General features: G+C 35.8%; 1 protein-coding gene across 3 annotated transcripts in view; it reads left to right on the forward strand.

Annotated features, from left to right (window-relative positions):
* Positions 1-18949, forward strand: part of LOC105487931 (RAB28, member RAS oncogene family) — a 119271-nt gene that overhangs the window by 12978 nt on the left and 87344 nt on the right. For all 3 annotated transcript variants that reach the window (XM_011751601.3, XM_011751600.3, XM_011751599.3), the window contains exon 4: positions 13902-14031. In XM_011751601.3, coding sequence (XP_011749903.1) covers positions 13902-14031 — 130 coding nt within the window. The remainder of the gene's footprint in view (positions 1-13901; positions 14032-18949) is intronic.

Here is an 18949-nt window from a genome sequence, read left to right on the forward strand (position 1 = left end):
AAAATGTTACTTTTCAAAACCAGTGATTTCAAAAACATCCTGATAGCATTTTAATAAACTCAATAATTTTATATAATAATATAATTATTCTTCAAAGTAGATCTATATTGCTTCTGGAGTTATAGATACTTTATATTACCTATCTCATGAGTACTTTAGATTTTGGTATACTACAGGACAGAAATCTTCCACAGAAATGTTGAGACAAGCTTTTTCAGGATATCGGTTTAATGTGTTATTTAGGGTTTATTTTAGGTTCTCTAACTTCTGTAACTTCTGTATTGTATATAGAAAGAATTATACATGTCTGGGTCATTAAACTAATCAATCTGTTTCTTTAAAGCATTTCTTAACATCTGCATAGAAGCTTATTTGTAGGCTGGGAGTTAACTTGGACCCAAATAAAACCGATTATTTTACCCTCTTCACTCCCCTTACCCCCAGCAACATTTAAACGTTAGCAGTAGCCTGTTGAAAGTGTTGGTGAAAACTAAATTGAATTGACACCCCAAAAAGAATTAGTGAGGTATTTTGACAAGAACTAGTTCTAAGAATTGAAATATGTCCCAGTTAAATTCCCAGATTTTAAATTAACTTAAAAATTTCTAGGAGTCTTTAGAAAAATGTTATAGGCGATTTTTCATAGTGGTTAAGAGCAAACACACAGTACATAGTGTTTAGTGCCCTGTAACCTGTGGCTAACAGAGGCTAATAACAAACCTCAGAGAAGGACTGGATGTTTCATTTTTGTAGCTCTTTCTGTCCTGGAATCTAAGTGGTTTGCAAACACTGACCCACTGAGCATAAACTCAATGAAAGTGTAGTCACTTGTGAGGTAGAACATAACCACTATTATGTACCAGTGGCCCCACACAGATGAGCCTGCTTTTTAAGTACCAACAAAAGGATTTGGTGCCTACATGACAGCTAGGGAGAGGGTGCATCTTAAAACTGGACTCTGCAAGACCTTCTGCTCTCTTTTGCTGTAAGTTTTTTAGTTGGATATTTGCCAACTTATAACATGTTTGTGCACTTTCTTTGCGTGTTTCTTACAGGTTATACTTATAAAGCAAGATATATGTTGTTAATGGCTATTATATAATCTGTATGATTTAATTCATTTCTATATATAACTAAAAAACTAAAGCAGATTATTTGTCTTGCATATAAGGGAGAAAACAAATAACCTGCATTTTGGGACTGGGAAACCTTTCATTTTTTGAGAATGTTAAACAGTAACAGTGTGTGTACTGTGTTTAGCACATGTTACACTGAAGAACTATATCTATGCAATGCTTTACAAGACTGTTACTTGGTAGGCATCAGTGTTTGTTCTTTCAAAACTTCTATCAAGGCCAGGTCAGTGGGTCATAATCCCAGTGCTTTAGAGGGCCAAGGCAGGATAATTGTTTGAAGTCAGGAGCATGAGACCAGCCTAAGCAACATAGTGAGACCCTTTCTCTACAAAAAATTAAAAAAATTAGCTGGGCACTGTAGTATACGCCTGTAGTCCTAGCTACTAGAGAGGCTGAGATGGGAGGATTATTTGAGCCCAGGAGTTCGAGGCTGCAGTGAGCCATGACTGCATTCCAGCCTGGGGAACAGAGCAAGACCCCATCTCTTAAAAAAAAAAAATGCTGTCAATTATTACCTTGAAAATGGTATCCATTTGATTTACTCTCTCATCATGCTTATTAGATATGGTGGTGAGTGCAATAGATGAAAACAAACTACCATATAAACTAACATTATATAATATTTACTAAAAATCTTGATGTTTACAAAATACTATGGATGGTAGTATTTTCTTGGAATCGAAGTTGGAGGAAGGCAGTTAAGGCATAAAATGAAGGAAACTGTTGCTGAAGAGGGATTTATTAAACTTGAAATCTGATTTCCAAAGGGTCATGTAGAAGATTTGGGAAGAAGAGCAGCAGCTGAAAGGTAAATTGGGAAGTGGAAGGAAAGGATGGTATGGGGTTGAAGACATAGGAGAGGGATAAATGTCAGATATGTGGTTGATAACAAAAGTTATCTGGGACATGAGACATGGCGATGGATTTAGATGACCATAAGATTGCCAAGAAAATTAGATCCAGAAGTTCCCAGGTAGGTTGCAAGATGTATTCCATGTTTGAGGGAGTTGTACTTTCTTGTGGCTGAGAAGATTCCGATAGTTTTCTGGAAGGGATCAGAAGAGTTCTGGATTGTTGATGTGGTCAGAGACTTAGGGATTTGAGGGTGCTGGTATTTGAGGGATTTGAGGCTCCTGAAGAGGTGAGTACTTAGAGGTCTGGCTTTGAGGCTGGTGAGTAGAGGCCCTGAGAGTCAATAGTTTTGATAATGTGTGTCTTTTAAAGATTTGGTCCATTATATTTATATTGTCAAATTCGTGGTCACAAAGTTGTTTATATTATTTTTTTAATGTCTGTGGAATAGGTAGTGAAGACCCTTATTAATTAATGTTGTTAATATGTGTCTTCTCTCTCCCTCCCTTTGTTTTTGGTTAGCCTGACTAGGGGTTTGTCAGTTTTACTGATCTGTTTTTAAAAACACAGCTTTTGGCTTTGTTGATTTTTCTCTGTTGTTTTCTTCTTTAATTTCAATTATTTCTTCCCTAATTTTTAATTACTTTCTTCTGCTCGCTTTAGACTGAAATTACTCTTCTTCCTCTAGTTTCCTACAGTGGAAGCTTAGATTATTGATTTTTCTGCTTTTCTAATATATGCATTCAATGCTAAACACTTTCCCTAAGCACTGCTTTTTCTGTATTCCACAAGTTTTGGTAGGTTGCATATATTTTGTTTTTGCTTCAAACTATTTTAAAATTATTTTTGAGACTTCTTTGATGCTTGTGTTATTTAGAATATATTGTTTAATCTTCACATACTTTGAGTTTTTAAAGCTATTTTACTGTTACTGATTTCTAGTTATAGTTTGAGAACATGGTTTTTTTGATTTCTGTTTTTACAAACATGTTAAGGTATATTTTATGGCCCAGAATGTAGTTTGTCTTGGTGAATGTTCCATGAGAGCTAGGGAATAGTGCATATTCTAATGAATACAGTAGTCTATAAATGTCAATTAGATGAAGTTGATTGTTAGTGTTGTTCAGATCAACTATACCCTTACTGATTTTCTGTTTGCTTAATGAAAAAAGTCTTCAACTCTAGGGGGATCTGCAGATTTGGAACTCCTTGCAGTTTTATCAGTTTTGGCCTCATATATTTTGATGCCCTGTTATTAGGTGCATATATAGAGAGGACTGTTATGTCTTCTTGGAGGACTGACTTATCATTATGCCAGTCTTGTCTTTAAACTTGATAATTTTCCTTATTCTGAAGTCTGCTTTGTCTCAAATTATATAGCTACTCCAGCTTTCTTTTTGTTAATGTTTTCATGGTGCTTTTCTATCCCTTTACTGCTAACCTGTCTGTGTCTTTATATGTAAGGTCAATTTTCCGTAGGCAATGTATAGTCGACTCTTCTTTTCTCATCTCCTTTGACAATGTGTCTTTTAACTTGTGTATTAAATTCACATATAAAGTGGTTATTGGGATAGCTGGGTTAACATCTTTCGTGTTCTTTTTCTATTCTTTGCACGTTTTCTTTGTTTATCCCCTCTTTTTTACTTTCTCTGGTTTTATTTGAGTATTTTCTCTCCTGTTTTAGCATATCAATCATACTTCAAAATTTTTTTTGGTGATCATTCTGGAGTTTGCAAGATATATTTTAAACTAAGTTTAGTGCTTCATGTGTAGTGCAGGTCCCTCAGAATATTCTCAGTTCATCCTTTTTGTCCCTTATGGCATGGCTGTCATTCATCTCACTTATCTATATGCTGTAATCATCCAGTACATTATTATTACTTTAAACAGTTGTATTTTATACCAATTAACAGTAAGAAAAATAATTGATACTATGTTATCTTCATTTTTTCCTTTTCTGATATTCACTCACTCTTTTTTTTACATTCTGTATGATTTTATTTAAAAAATGTTAATTTTTATTGTGAAGTGGCAGTTTATAATTGGTTATATTTATGGAGTACAGAGTGATGTTATGATTTATGAATACAATGTGGAATAATTAATTCAAGCCAATTAGCATATTCATTATCTCAAGTCCTTATAACTTTTTTATGTTGAGAACATTTGAAATTTACTCTTTTACCAATTTTGAAATGTATGATATGTAATTATTAACTGTTTTAACCACACTGTGCAATAATTCTCAAAAAAACCTTTATATCTCCTGAGATTTTGTACCCTTTGACTATTTCCCCATTTCCCCCAACCCCTAGCCTCTGCAACCACAAGTCTACTCCCTACTTCTGAGTTTGATTACTTCAGATTTCACATAAGTGAGAACATGCAACATTTGTCTTTTTGTGCCTGGCTCATTTCACTTAGCTTAATGTTTTCCAGTTCCATCCATGCTGTTGCAAGTGAGAGACTTTTCTTTTTTTGAGGCTTATAGTATTCCATTATGCATATATACTCCATTTTCTTTATCCATTCATTTGTTAATGGACACTTAGGTTGATTACATAGCTTGGCTATTGTGACAGTGCTGCAACAAACATGGGAGTGCAAAAACCTCTTTGACAAACTGATTTCAAATCTTTGGGTAAATACACAGAAGTAGGATTGCTGGATCATATTCTTAGTTTTTTTTTGAGGAACCTCCACACAGTTTCCCATAATGGCTATTCTTCTTTACATTTTCACTGAGAGTGTACAGAGGTCCCTTTTCTCTATATCCTCGCTGATACTTGTTATCTTTCATCTTTTTGATAATAGCCAATAGCCATTCTGACAGGTGTAAGGGGATAATTTTTTTGCTTTTAATTTGCATTTCTCTGGTGATGTTCAGTATTTAAAAAATATCTGTTAGTCATTTGTCTTCTGAGTAATGTCTTTACAGGTCTCTTGCCAATTTTTAAATTTAGTTTTTTGTTTTCTTGCTATGGAGTTGTTTGAGTTCCTGGTATATTTTGGATGTTAACCCCTTCTTGGATGTATGACTTGGAAATATTTTAATTTGTAGGTTGTCTCTGCACACTGTTAATTTTTTCCTCCTTTGCTGCACAGAAGCTTTTTAGTTTTCCCGTATTGGCTATTGCTTTTGTTGCCTGTGGTTTTGGAGTGAAATTCAAAAAATTATTGCCCAGACCAATATTTTGTAGTTTTCCCCCCTAAATTTTCTTGTAGTAATTTTGTAGTTTCTGGTCTTTGAAATCTTTACTCAATTTCGAGTTGATTTTTGTATATGTTGTGAGATATTGTTCTGCATGTGGATATCTAGTTTTCCGAAAACCATTTATTGAAGAGGCTGTCCTTTTTCCATTGTGTGTTTCTAGCTCTGTTGTTGAAAATCAATTGACTGTACATGTATGGCTCATTTCTGGACTCTCTTATTATGTTATGTTGGTCAGTGTGTCTATTTTTTGCCAGTACCGTGCTGCTATAATTAATATAGCTTTGTAATATAGTTTCAAATCAAGTAGTGGGATGCCTGCAGCTTTGTTTTTCTTATGTGTTTGTGCTCATGATTGCCTTGGTTATTTGAGTTTTTTCCATGCTACTCATTTTTTCCTATGTAGAGTTTAGTTTCTGACCCATATCATTTTCCCTCTCCCTGAAGAACCTCTTTTAATGTTTCCTTCAGAGCAGGTTTGCTGACAATGAATGGTCTATTTTTGTTTTTCTGAGAAGATCTTTATTTCTCCTTTACTTATGATAATTTTGAGGGGTATAGAATTCTAGGCAGTTTTTTTTTTAATTTTAATTTTCTGCCAGTATTTTTTTTTAAATTATTATGCTTTAAGTTCTAGGGTACATGTGCACAATGTGCAGGTTTGTTACATATGTATACATGTGTGATGTTGGTATGCTGCACCCATTAACTCGTCATTTACATTAGGTATATCTCCTGATGCTGTCTCTCCCCACTCCTCCCACCTGACAACAGGCCTCGGTGTGTGATGTTCCTCTTCATGTGTCCAAGCATTCTCGTTGTTCAATTCCCACTTATGGGTGAGAACATGCGGTGTTTGGTTTTCTGTCCTTGTGATAGTTTGCTGAGAATGATGGTTTTGAGCTTCATCCATGTCCCTACAAAGAACATGAACTCATCCATTTTATGGCTGCATGGTATTCCATGGTGTATATGTGCCACATTTTCTTAATCCAGTCTATAATTGATGGGCATTTGGGTTGGTTCCAAATCTTTGCTATTGTGAATAGTGCCGCAATAAACGTATGTGTGCATGTGTCTTTATGGCAGGATGATTTATAATACTTTGGGTATATACCCAGTAATGGAATGGCTGGGTCAAATGGTATTTCTAGTTCTAGATCCTTGAGGAATCGCCACACTGTCTTCCACAGTGGTTGAACTAGTTTGCAGTCCACCAACAGTGTAAAAGTGTTCCTGTTTCTCCACATCCTCTCCAGCACCTGTTGTTTCCTGACTTTTTAGTGATCACCATTCTAACTGCTGTGAGATGGTATCTAATTGTGGTTTTGATTTGCATTTCTCTGATGGCTAGTGATGATGAGCATTTTTCCATGTGTCTGTTGGCTGCATAAATGTTTTCTTTTGAGAAGTGTCTGTTTATATCCTTTGCCCACTTTTTGATGGGGTTGTTTGATTTTTTTTTCTTGTAGATTTATTTAAGTTCTTTGTAGATTCTGGATATTAGCCCTTTGTCAGATGGGTAGATTGCAAAAGTCTTCTCCCATTCTGTAGGTTGCCTGTTCACTCTGACGGTAGTTTCTTTTGCTGTGCAGAAGCTCTTTAGTTTAATTAGATCCCATTTGTCAATTCTGGCTTTTGTTGCCATTGCTTTTGGCGTTTTAGACATGAAGTCCTTGCCCATGCCTATGTCCTGAATGGTATTGGCTAGGTCTTCTTCTAGGGTTTTTATGGTTTTAGGTCGAACATTTAAGTCTTTAATCCATCTTGAATTAATTTTTGTATAAGGTGTAAGGAAGGGATCCAGTTTCAACTTTCTACATATGGCTAGCCAGTTTCCCCAGCACCATTTATTAAATAGGGAATCCTTTCCCCATTTCTTGTTTTTGTCAGGTATGTCAAAGATCATATGGTTGGTAGATGCATGGTATTATTTCTGAGGGCTCTGTTCTGTTCCATTGGTCTATAACTCTGTTTTGGTACCAGTATCCTGCTGTTTTGGTTACTGTGGCCTTGTAGTATAGTTTGAAGTCAGGTAGTGTGATGCCTCCAGCTTTGTTCTTTTGGCTTGGGATTGTCTTGGCAATGCGGGCTCTTTTTTGGTTCCATATGAACTTTAAAGTAGTGTTTTCCAATTCTGTGAAGAAAGTCATTGGTAGCTTGATGGGGATTTCATTGAATCTGTAAATTACCTTGGGCAGTATGGCCATTTTCACGATACTGATTCTTCCTATCCATGAGCATGGAATGTTCTTCCATTTGTTTGTGCTCTCTTTTATTTCATTAAGCAGTGGTTTGTAGTTCTCCTTGAAGAATTCCTTCACATCCTTTGTAAGTTGTATTCCTGGGTATTTTATTCTCTTTGAAGCAGTTGTGAATGGGAGTTCACTGATGATTTGGCTCTCTGTTTGTCTGTTGTTAGTGTGTAGGAATGCTTGTGATTTTTGCACATTGATTTTGTACCCTGAGACTTTGCTGAAGTTGCTTATCAGCTTAAGGAGATTTTGGGCTGAGACAATGGAGTTTTCTAAATATACAATCATGTCATCTGCAAACAGGGACAATTTGACTTCCTCTTCTCCTAATTGAATACCCTTTATTTCTTTCTCCTGTCTGATTTCCCTGGCCAGAACTTCCAACACTATGTTGAATAGAAGTGGTGAGAGAGGACATCCCTGTCTTGTGCCAGTTTTCAAGGGGAATGCTTCCAGTTTTTGCCCATTCAGTATGATATTGGCTGTGGGTTTGTCAAAAATAGCTCTAATTATTTTGAGATACGTCCCATCAATACCTGATTTATTGTGAGTTTTTAGCATGAAGGGCTGTTGAATTTTGTCAAAGGCCTTTTCTGCATCTATTGAGATAATCATGTGGTTTTTGTCTTTGGTTCTGTTTATATGCTGGATTACGTTTATTGATTTGTGTATGTTGAACCAGCCTTGCATCCCAGAGATGAATCCCACTTGATCATGGGTCGGTAAGCTTTTTGATGTGCTGCTGGATTCGGTTTACTAGTATTTTATTGAGGATTTTTGCATCGATGTTCATCAGGGATATTGGTCTAAAATTGTCTTTTTTTGTTGTGTCTCTGCCAGGCTTTGGTGTCAGGATGATGCTGGCCTCATAAAATGAGTTAGGGAGGATTCCCTCTTTTTTATCAATTGGAATAGTTTCAGAAGGAATGGTACCAGCTCCTCCTTGTACCTCTGGTAGAATTCATCTGTGAATCCATCTGGTCCTGAACATTTTTTGTTGGTAGGCTATTTATTATTGCCTCAATTTCAGAGCCTGCTATTGGTCTATTCAGGGATTCAGCTTCTTCCTGGTTTAGTCTTGGGAGGGTGTATGTGTCCTGGAATTTATCCATTTCTTGTAGATTTTCTAGTTTATTTGCCTAGAGGCATTTATAGTATTCTCTGATGGTAGTTTGTATTTCTGTGGGATTGGTAGTGATAACTCCTTTATCATTTTTTATTGGATCTATTTGATTCTTCTGTCTTCTTTATTAGTCTTGCTAGCAGTCTATCAATTTTGTTGATCTTTTCAAAAAACCAGCTCCTGGATTCACTGATGTTTTGAAGGGTTTTTTGTGTCTCTATCTCCTTTAGTTCTGCTCTAATCTTAGTTATTTCTTGGCTTCTGCTAGCTTTTGAATGTGTTTGCTCTTGCTTCTCTAGTTCTTTTAATTGTGATGTTAGGGTGTCAGTTTTACATCTTTCCTGCTTTCTCTTGTGGGCATTTAGTGCTATAAATTTCCCTCTATACACTGCTTTAAATGTGTCCCAGAGATTCTGTTATGTTGTGTCTTTGTTCTCATTGGTTTCAAAGAACGTCTTTATTTCTGCCTTCATTTCGTTACATACCCAATAGTCATTCAGGAGCAGGTTGTTCAGTTTCCATGTAGTTGAGCGGTTTTGAGTGAGTTTCTTAATCCCAAGTTCTAATTTGATTGCACTGTGGTTTGAGAGACAGTTTGTTATAATTTCTGTTCTTTTACATTTGCTGATTTCACTTCGTTCTCTTCTTATTCGCATGGTTTCTGATGAGGTGTTCTCTGTAATTTTTCTGCTTTTTCATTTATGGATATTTTCCCTATTCTTCTAGCTTCTTTCAAGATTTCTCATTTTTTTTTTCTTTTGAGCAATTTGAATATATGCCTAGATATAGAGTTTGTGGTATTTATGCAAATTGGTGTTCTCTGAGATTCTTAAATATGTGGTTTGGTGTCTAATTAATTTTGGCAATTTCTTGGTGACTGTTACTTCAAATACTCCCTAAACTTGATTCTGTCTTCTTCTGATACTTCAGCTGTGTGTGTGATGCACCACTTCGGACTGTCCCACTGTTCTTTGGTGTTCTGTTTTATACATTGTTTTGTTCTTTTTGCATTTCAGTTGTAGAAGTTTCTATTATCCTGTCTTTAAGTTCACTGATTTTTTTTCCTATGCTGTGTCCAACAATGTACCCAACAATGGCATTCTTTATTTCTGTTACAGTGTTTTTGATATCTAGCATTTTGTTTTTATTATCCCTTGTTTTATTATCCCTATCTGTGCTTGCATAATGTTTTCTTTTTCCTTTAGAACCCTCAACACATTAGTCATAGTTACTTAAAATTGCCTGTCTAGTAATTACAAAATCTGTTTCATATCATAGTTTGGTTTTGATGCTTGGTTTCTGTCTTCAAATTACCTTTTGAAATTCCTTGTAATTTTATAATGAAAGCTGGACATGGTATACTGAGTAATAAGATTCAGGTAAATAGACTTGGTGTGAGGTTTTATGTTGTGCTGTATTTCATATTTACTTTAGCTGTGGGTGCCAGAGGCATTGATTCTCTAGTATCCTTGTTTTTGCCTCACAGTCTTTTTTGGTATCTCCAGAAACTCTTTAGGTGAAATCTGTCTTGCAGCTCTTTCAGATGTTGGTGCCCTGGTGGTGGTGTGGTAAAGTATGAGGGAGGAGAAGCATGCTATATTTTTATGATAAACTTTTAGTCTTTAGTGAGCTTGTATTTCGGTACTGTGACCTTCACTCGTGTTTCTTTCTCCTCCCGGTTAGATGAGACAGACTGGCTACGGGAGGCTGGAGTTGGGAACTTCTCTTTCCAGATGGAATACAATGTTCTGATTAAGCCATTTCTTCCGGAGAGTTTGCCTTTTTTGTGGATAATGCTCTGGGCATATTTCACAATGGTTACTTTTCTCCCCTCTTCATGCCAGAGCCTTGAGAGGGTCTTTCTTGTTTCTTTACTGATAATCTGGTGGGATATCTGGAATCTGGTCGTATATCCATGCAAGTGTGGAGGTAGCCCCTAAGACTGAGGGGCCCTCTAGGAGTTGCTCACTCCTAAGCTAGACCTCAGTCAGCCTCCAGCAGTTTGTCAGAATTATCACTACTATTTCTAGAGGCTGCTACTCCAGGTAGGCAGATCTTGGCTGTAACTTTTTGGATTTGTTTGTCTTTCCAGATTTCAGGGTGATGATTTGCCTTGTAATATCAGTTTTCTGATGAATCCAAGAAAAGTCACTGATTTTTTCTGTTTGTTCTGCCTTTTTCTTATTGTAAGGACAGGAGTGATGACTTCCAAGTTTTTTTTTACATGTCAGAGTTGAAATTGAAGGTCCTATAATTCCTTTTATATTTTAACATTTTTAGTTTTCTCATTTTTTCATTTCAGAATTTCACCACAGTGGTACTAGTTATGATGGCAAGAACAAGGAAAAATAATACTTTTTACATTATAAATGGTACTGAGAATATGAACAAGGAGATGTTTGTGTTGCTAGATAGCTAGGTGAGTGAACAGGAGTTTATCCTTCTATATTTTTTGTGAATCCTGAAAGATTTCTAGGAATCACCAACTGAAAAATGTTGGGACACATTTGTCTAGATCAGAGATTGGCAGATTTTTCCTGAAAAGAGCTAGATAGTAAATATTTTATGCTTTGCAGGCCATGTTGTCTCTGTTGTAGCCACTCAGCTCTGCAGTTGTAGCACTAAAGCAGCCACTGATAATACTTAAACAAATGATTGTGACCATATTTCAGTAAAAGTTTATCTACAGATACACAGTGTGGGCCAGATTTGACCCATGGCCATATTTACCAATTTGTGGTCTAGAAGAACAGTTTTTAATATTTTTGTTCCATAGCTCTCATCCTGTACTGAATATCAGTAGATGGTGGCCATGTTTTATTTGCATATATTTTACCATATTCAGGTATTGTCCCATGTTTGGATAAAGGTTTTCGTATATTAATCAAAAGGGTTCAAAAGGTCTTAAGAGGCAGAGGTCCAGGCTTTATTTGTGAGTTTAAAACCTACCTCAAAGTTGCCATAAAAATGTGATTCTTCTTCACTTAGTTGATAACAAAAAAAAAATCTACAATTGCATGTGGTATGTTAATTTTAAAACAAGTACTTTTATCATTTCGCTTTATAATGTAGGCATATCAGGTGTTTTAAAAGTGAGGTAACAAGTGTTGCCCAAGATCAATAGATGGGACCAGGACTGGAATCCAACAGCAACCTGAGTTCCAGTGTAGAGCTCTTTTCAACAAATAATGTATGATATCACCCATGGCAGTTGGAGCCATGTCATGGAGCCAGTAGATTGAAGATTAATCTTCAGATATTAGTTCTGGGGCTTTATTCTTAATAAGAAAAGTGAGATACTGTTTGTTTTAGATAATTCTATGTTGGGCATTATTTCAAACCATCTTGGAAGACAGACAGAAATAGATGTTCAAGTGACCAAAATGAACCCGATGAGTGATTTTGCATATTATAGAATATTTAAAGCGAAAGGGATCTTAGAGACCATCTAACTCAAATATCGAATTTTAGAGATAAGAAACCTGAGACATGGAGAAGCTAGGTAACTTGGGGGCCAATATGGTTTAATAAAAGAGAATAATAATCCTGGAAGGTCATAACAGAAGTATGCTAGGGCTGGCTTGCTCTAGCTTCAGAGAGTTAATTGTTAAATTTTTAGCAGTTTTTGTGAGCCAGTTATTAAAAACTTTTACAATGAAAAATTACATATAAAGTCACACATTGTATTAAAACAAAGGTATTTATATGCCTAATCTCTATCACTAATTATTTTGCTATGTATTTCTGTTATCTGTGTTCTCGAGGTTGTTTACATCTGCTATATCTATATGGGGGAAATGTTTTATATTGGTGACCTCCCCAACTCTGTTCAGTGGGTGTCATATTGATAGCTTAAAAATGACCACAGGCTAGCATTTACACCATGAAAATTGGCAAACATTATGGCAAACTCACCCCTGCTGGGCCCTGAACCCCAAGCCAATTGATTAATATTTACCAGTGTCTCACTAGTTATGACTTCTGTGTTCTGTACTTATTTATGTGTTTAGTTTTGCTGCCAGACTGTGAGTTCCTTATGGTTTGGAACTTACATCTGTAGAATCCAGCACAATACTTGGAGTTTAGTTGACAGACAAATGTTTTTAATTATTTAGTCTTTGGTTCAAATCCTGCCTCCATCACTTACCTATCAGTATGACGTTGGTTATTTTAACCTCTGTTTATTATTTAAAATGGAAATCATAATACCAGCCTTTCATGATTGGTGTGAGTATTCATGAGAAGACCTTGACGTGTGTCTGGTATACAGTAGGTGCACAGAAGTAGTTGATTACTACTGTTATAACCTAAGAAGTCGACATAAATGCCATTGGGGTTCAGGCTTATACTGTATGTAGAGCTTTGTATTAAGTGTTTGACCACAAACTGGATGAGAATCAGGAATGTGGTACTGTTATTTTTGTGTGCATATATACTTCTCCTTCCCACACAAAATAATGAGATAAATTAAAAGGAATATGATATATAAGAGGCAGGAAGCAATCCTTCTGTTATATTTGGCATTGCTCAGACTCTTATTACAGTATTATGTCCAGTTTTACATTGCTCATTTTAAAGAGGATGTCAAAAAACTATATGTAGTGTGTCCTGGGAAGAATCAGCAGCTATGATTAAAGGGATAGAAAAATAGGCCCTTTGAGGCAAGTTTAAGGAACTGAGTTTGTTTACTCTGGAAAGGAGATGGTAGAGGAGTTACTTAACTATCTTCAAGTATATGAATGGTTAGTTTAAGAAAGATGCTCTCAGGTTCTCCAAATGCACAGTGGACTAAAAGAGGAAATCGACATTTCATTTAAAGAAAATTGTATTAAACACTGAAATTGTCTATCAAGGGATATCATGGAATCTTTGTTTTTGAAAATGTTTAAAAAGAGTAGCAGCAGATGAATATTTATTGAAAAGTTTTAATGTTTGACCTCATGAAAGTGAGAGGTAGGATTGTAGATGTTGTAGCCTTTTCTACTTCTTTGATATGATTTTCTTATATTTACTGTAACTTACCAAGCATATTCCAGATATTTTATTGGAAGACTGCTTACAATTTTGATAAAATTATGTTTTAGCTTGCATTGCACCTTAGTTGCTGGATTTGTCTTGAATGAAAACAGTCACTATTATCAATCTGCTAGTAAGCAATTTAAATGGAAGTTTATATATAAAACACATTTTATATAAGTTTATATATAATACACATTTGTATTTTTACATCCATTTTGACATATCTGAAGCATTACTCAAGTATTCATTAAGATTTTTTTCACCAAATAGTACTTTACAGATATTTTGTAACTCTTTTGTGACAGGGAGTCCTCTTGGTATATGATATTACAAATTATCAAAGCTTTGAGAATTTAGAAGATTGGTATACTGTGGTGAAGAAAGTGAGCGAGGAGTCAGAAACTCAGCCACTGGTTGCCTTGGTAGGCAATAAAAGTAAGTTATTACTGCTTATTTATGTATGGTACGGTTTACTTGCTGTTGTGGACAGAATGTTTGTGTCACCCCTCACCCCCAATATATATGTCGAAGACCTAATCCCCAAAATGATGGTGTCTAAAAGTGGCGTTTTTGGGAGATAATTAGGTCATGAGAGTGGAGCCCTTAAGAATGACATCTGGCAGGGCGCAGTGGCTAATGCTTGTAGTCCCAGCACTTTGGGAGGCCAAGGCAGGGGGATTGCTTGAGGCCAAGAGTTTGGGACAAACCTGGCCAACATGATGAGACCCTTGTCTCTATTTAATTAAAAAAGAGAATGGGATTAATGCCTTCATAAGAGACACAAGAGAGAGAATAATTCTTTCTGCCATGTGAAGATAGGCAAGAAGCTGACTGCGTACCAGGAAGAATGCCCTCACTGAATCCTGAATCTGTCAGTACCTTGATCTTGGACTTTAGTTACCAGAAGTTTGAGAAATAATGTTTGTGGTTTAGGCCATAGTCTATGTCATTTGTTATGGCAGCCCAAACAGAGGACTTATTGAGACATTTGCCTATCCTGTAGTTTTAATTCCTACAAAGAAAGGTTTGATATTTGGAAACAGCTTTTCTAGAGTGAGCAAATTATTTGAGTAGAAAATTCCTAAGAGTGTGTACAATCTTTTCAATAACCGTTTTGCTGCATGGTCTATCATAACGGCTCCACTGCTTTGGTCAATTCCTGTGAAGGTAAGTTTAGGTCTGACAGTGTGTGTTTTGGCTTCCTGTGGTCTAAGAAAGCAACATGGACTATTAAGAACAGCAACACAGCTGCAGATTTTATGATATTGCATTGCAGTTTCAGCTCTGTCCCAGAGGTTTTGAGCAATACATTTCATTAAATGATCCCCTATTTTAGGTAAGAAAGAAGTGTCTACATTGGAATTTTATATGCATTGTTTCTTGCTCCTGTCTCTTATAAACTTCCTCTTCTACATTTTCGGGTTTGTTCTGAAATATAATTTTTTTTTTTTTTTTTGAGGAAGAGTGTATTAGGGAGAAAAGAAGTTCTTGGTAAAAACTACGGGTTTGCTAGTAATTTTGAGACCGGTCTCTTGGGCTATGATAGACAGCAGAGAAAAATTATAAAACTGAACTCAATACATGACTGTTTTTTGGTTCCTAGTTCTGCAATGCAGTGACTTAGAAAAAGAGACATTAATAAAGGTTTTCAAATATAGTCATGTGTTGTTTAACAACAGGATATGTTCTAAGAAATGTATTGTTAGACAGTTTCATTGTGTGAACATTATAGAGTATATATTAGGGTTCTCTAGAGGGATGGAACTAATAGGATAGATGTATATATGAAAGGGAGTTTATTAAGGAGAATTGACTCACATGATCACAAGGTAAAGTCCCACGATAGGCCATCTGCAAGTTGAAGTGCAAGGAAAGCAGTAGTGGATCAGTCCGAGTCCCAAAACCTCAAAAGTAGGGAAGCCGACAGTGCAGCCTTCAGTCTGGCTGAAGGCTGAGAGCCTCTGGCAAACCACCAGTGTAAGTCCAAAAGTCCAAAAGCCAAAGAACTTGGAGTTTCATGTTCAAGGGCAGGAAGCATCCAGCACAGGAGAAAGATGGAGGCTGGAAGACTCAGCAAATTTGCTTTATTCTAGCCATGCTGGCAGTTGATTAGAGCGCCCACCTAGATTGAGGGTGCGTCTGCCTCTCCCAGTCCACTGACTCGAATGTTAATCTCCTTTGGCAACACCCTTAGTGACAGACCCAGGAACAATACTTTGCATCCTTCACGCCAATCAAGTTGACACTGAATATTTACCATCACATAGAGTGTATTTACACAAACCTATATGGTATGGCCAACTACACACCTAAGCTATATGGCACAGCCTATTGCTCCTAGGCTACAAACTTGTATAGCATGTTACCATACTGTAGGCAGTTATGACACAATAGTGAGTATTTATGTGTGTAAGCATAGAAAAGGTACAGTAAAAATATGGTATAAAAGCTCCATTACAATCTTATGGGACCACCATCATATATGTGGCCCATTGTTGATAGAAACATTGTTATGCAACACATGAATGTATGTGAAATATTGTATGACTCGATGTTTCCCAACTTATTTGAGGTCAGAAAAAGAGAAAATTACTTCAAATTTTACCATGGAGAATTTAGGTTAAGTATTATTTCCTGACTACAAGGGTTGTTAAATCAATACCTACATACATTACCAAGAGAATTATCTTTTCCAAAGGTCTTAAAAAATGTAGTACATTTTTTTTTCTCTGTAATTGTTTAGGAAGCAGTGCTTCCTGAAAGACCAAACCAAGATTTCTGCATTATGTGGCTTTGCACACTGGATGAGCATTTAATAAGTTCAAGCTTAATTTAAAACCATGATGACACAGGTGTGAATGTCATTTCTCTGAGGAGTTAAAAATACAGGCATTATCATATGCTCTGGAAAATAGTGTTACATATCATGAAATGTTATGGCTTGGGTAGAAATTGTAGTTTGCTTTTAAAAACCTTTAGTTAAATTTTGCTCATCTGTTTTGCAAATGATTCTTTTTAATTGAGCGAATCAGATGCTTTTCATTTCATTGAAAATCCCCCTTTGGCAAATCATGTTTTGATGAGCTTAAGTTCTATTTCTGGGTTCAGCTTCTCATTTTAGTTGTCATACAAAGCGTTGGCTTATATTATGGTTAAGTATGTGCTTTATAAAGGAGGCTTCACATTACCTTATGAGAAATTATAGAGTGTCTGTGGGAGAGGGGTTATAATTTAATTTTTTTCAGAATATAATCTAACTACCACTTGGGATAATGGTGTAGTGATGCATAATTATATACATTATGTTATGTGTATGCTGTCCTGTGAGGCATCCACTGTTGGTCACTGTCAAAGACAGGCTGTTAGAGTAGATGGGCTATTGGACTGGACTGGTGGTGGCATGCCCAGGTTTTAAAAACAAATATTTGTACAAGTTATTTGAATTTATGCAAGAAATTGATGCAATGTTATGTTGGAGATTTAATAGCATAAAAGACAAGACTTTTTTTTTTTTTACTTTTGGCATAGCTATAACCCCTTTTTTGTATGTTATAATATACTCTTTCAGAATGAGATTATATATCAGTATATGCAGTCACACAGAATGTTATATATGTAAGATAAAGAGATTATAGATAAATATTTTCCTGAATATTATTTACTACATAATCTGTCACTGACCCAATTTCATGTGATCATGTAATGAAAGATCCTTCTGCAGTTAAACCTATTAGGGCTTTAACCCTAAGTCTCCTGAATATATTATGATTTCTATTTCCAAATTAATGTTATGTTGGTATGGTATAGTAGTATGTACTTATTTTCTTTTGTGGGGGATATAATTATATTAAAAAGCAATACAATTAACAAAGATTTTTCACACTGGTTAAAAGCAAAGCAAGAGATGTGATGGGAAGACATGTGAAACTGGATTATTATCCTCATTACATAAACATAGTCATCTTCTTCCTAAATGTGGTTTTAAAATTTATCATTGTGTACCTTTCTTTACAACTTAGATAGAATGCCTATGTTGAAAAGAAATGTGTAGGCTGTGGAGATACTGGTAGCAGTAGCCAGCTTTTAGTTAGTAGAAGGAGGGAGAGAAAAAGAGAGGGTGAATACACATCTCCATACACGTTACAAGATTATTTGCTTTTTATTAAAATATATTAAACCTTCAGAAATTTGGGCTGAGGATAGAGGATATTCTGATACAAAGATGAATTATGGACTCATTTTTATGAAAAGTTGAATTTTATGGTTAAATATCCAGAGTAACTAGAGTAGGTTAATGAAATGGCAAATAGAGGAAGAGGCTTCTTTTAATGAAGTGAAAGAACGATTGGCAACTAGTACATTATGTCAATATATAATTCTTAAAAATTAACATTTATTAAAATGAAGTTTTTTGTGTTCCGTTTTTAAAGGCTATCAGATGCTAATTAGTGTTATTTTGTTTTACTGTTTAAGTATTAAATGAAATATTGAGGTCATAGAGCTTTGGATTTAGACAGACTTTGCTTACAAGCCCATTTTCTTCACAGAAGAGCAGTGTGACATCATACAAGTTACTTTACGTCTTTATGCCTCAGTTTCCCGCATCTGGAAATCAGGGTAATAGTTTATGTTGGATAAAGTTGATTTAAAGATTAAATGAGATAATGTGTGAAAAGCACTGCGCTTGTGGTCTTTTGCATAGTAAGTGCCCAGTAACTATGAATTAGTTTATTAATCATAATGGCCTTTTAAAAGTACTGAGCATAGATAGCTTCAACTTGATTTATCACAAATTGCAAATTAGTAGAGCTAAAATTCATGTTCTGTGAAACTTTCCTGGAGAAAATGTTTATTAGAGAATTTCCTTATTACCATCTTATTTCTGTTCTCCCCTACCCCACCCCACCAGAGATTGATAGTTCTTATATTATGTGTTGGGTAGGGCCATTCTTTCATTGAACGTTTTTGAGGGTCTGCTATGTGTATTAAGCTAGCCGTTGTTAATTTGCTGAAAGGTTGAGACAAAGAAAGTCTTTAAGGAGTGATGGGAACCTGCCAACTAGATCTTAATCTTATTCTCTGCCATCTTCAAATTAAAAAAAAAAGTCTTTGTTTTGCTCTATCTGGTTGTTGAGATTAATAAATACACTTATGGACTTTAGCAAGAGAGCTTTAGCAAGATGACTGAATAGAGAACCTGGCACTTGGTGAATGGAAGCCCAGAAGGGCAGTGTGGAGACACCCAGCCTCTGCAGCTCCGTCTCCCCTTTCCAGGTCAGATTGGTCCACAAACAGGAGAGACTTCCCCTTGTGGGGAAAAGGTAAGCAGAAGATTCCTACTAGTCCCCGTTGC

Source organism: Macaca nemestrina, chromosome 3 (genome assembly GCF_043159975.1).
Source record: "Macaca nemestrina isolate mMacNem1 chromosome 3, mMacNem.hap1, whole genome shotgun sequence".
Classification (NCBI taxonomy): Eukaryota; Metazoa; Chordata; class Mammalia; order Primates; family Cercopithecidae; genus Macaca; species Macaca nemestrina.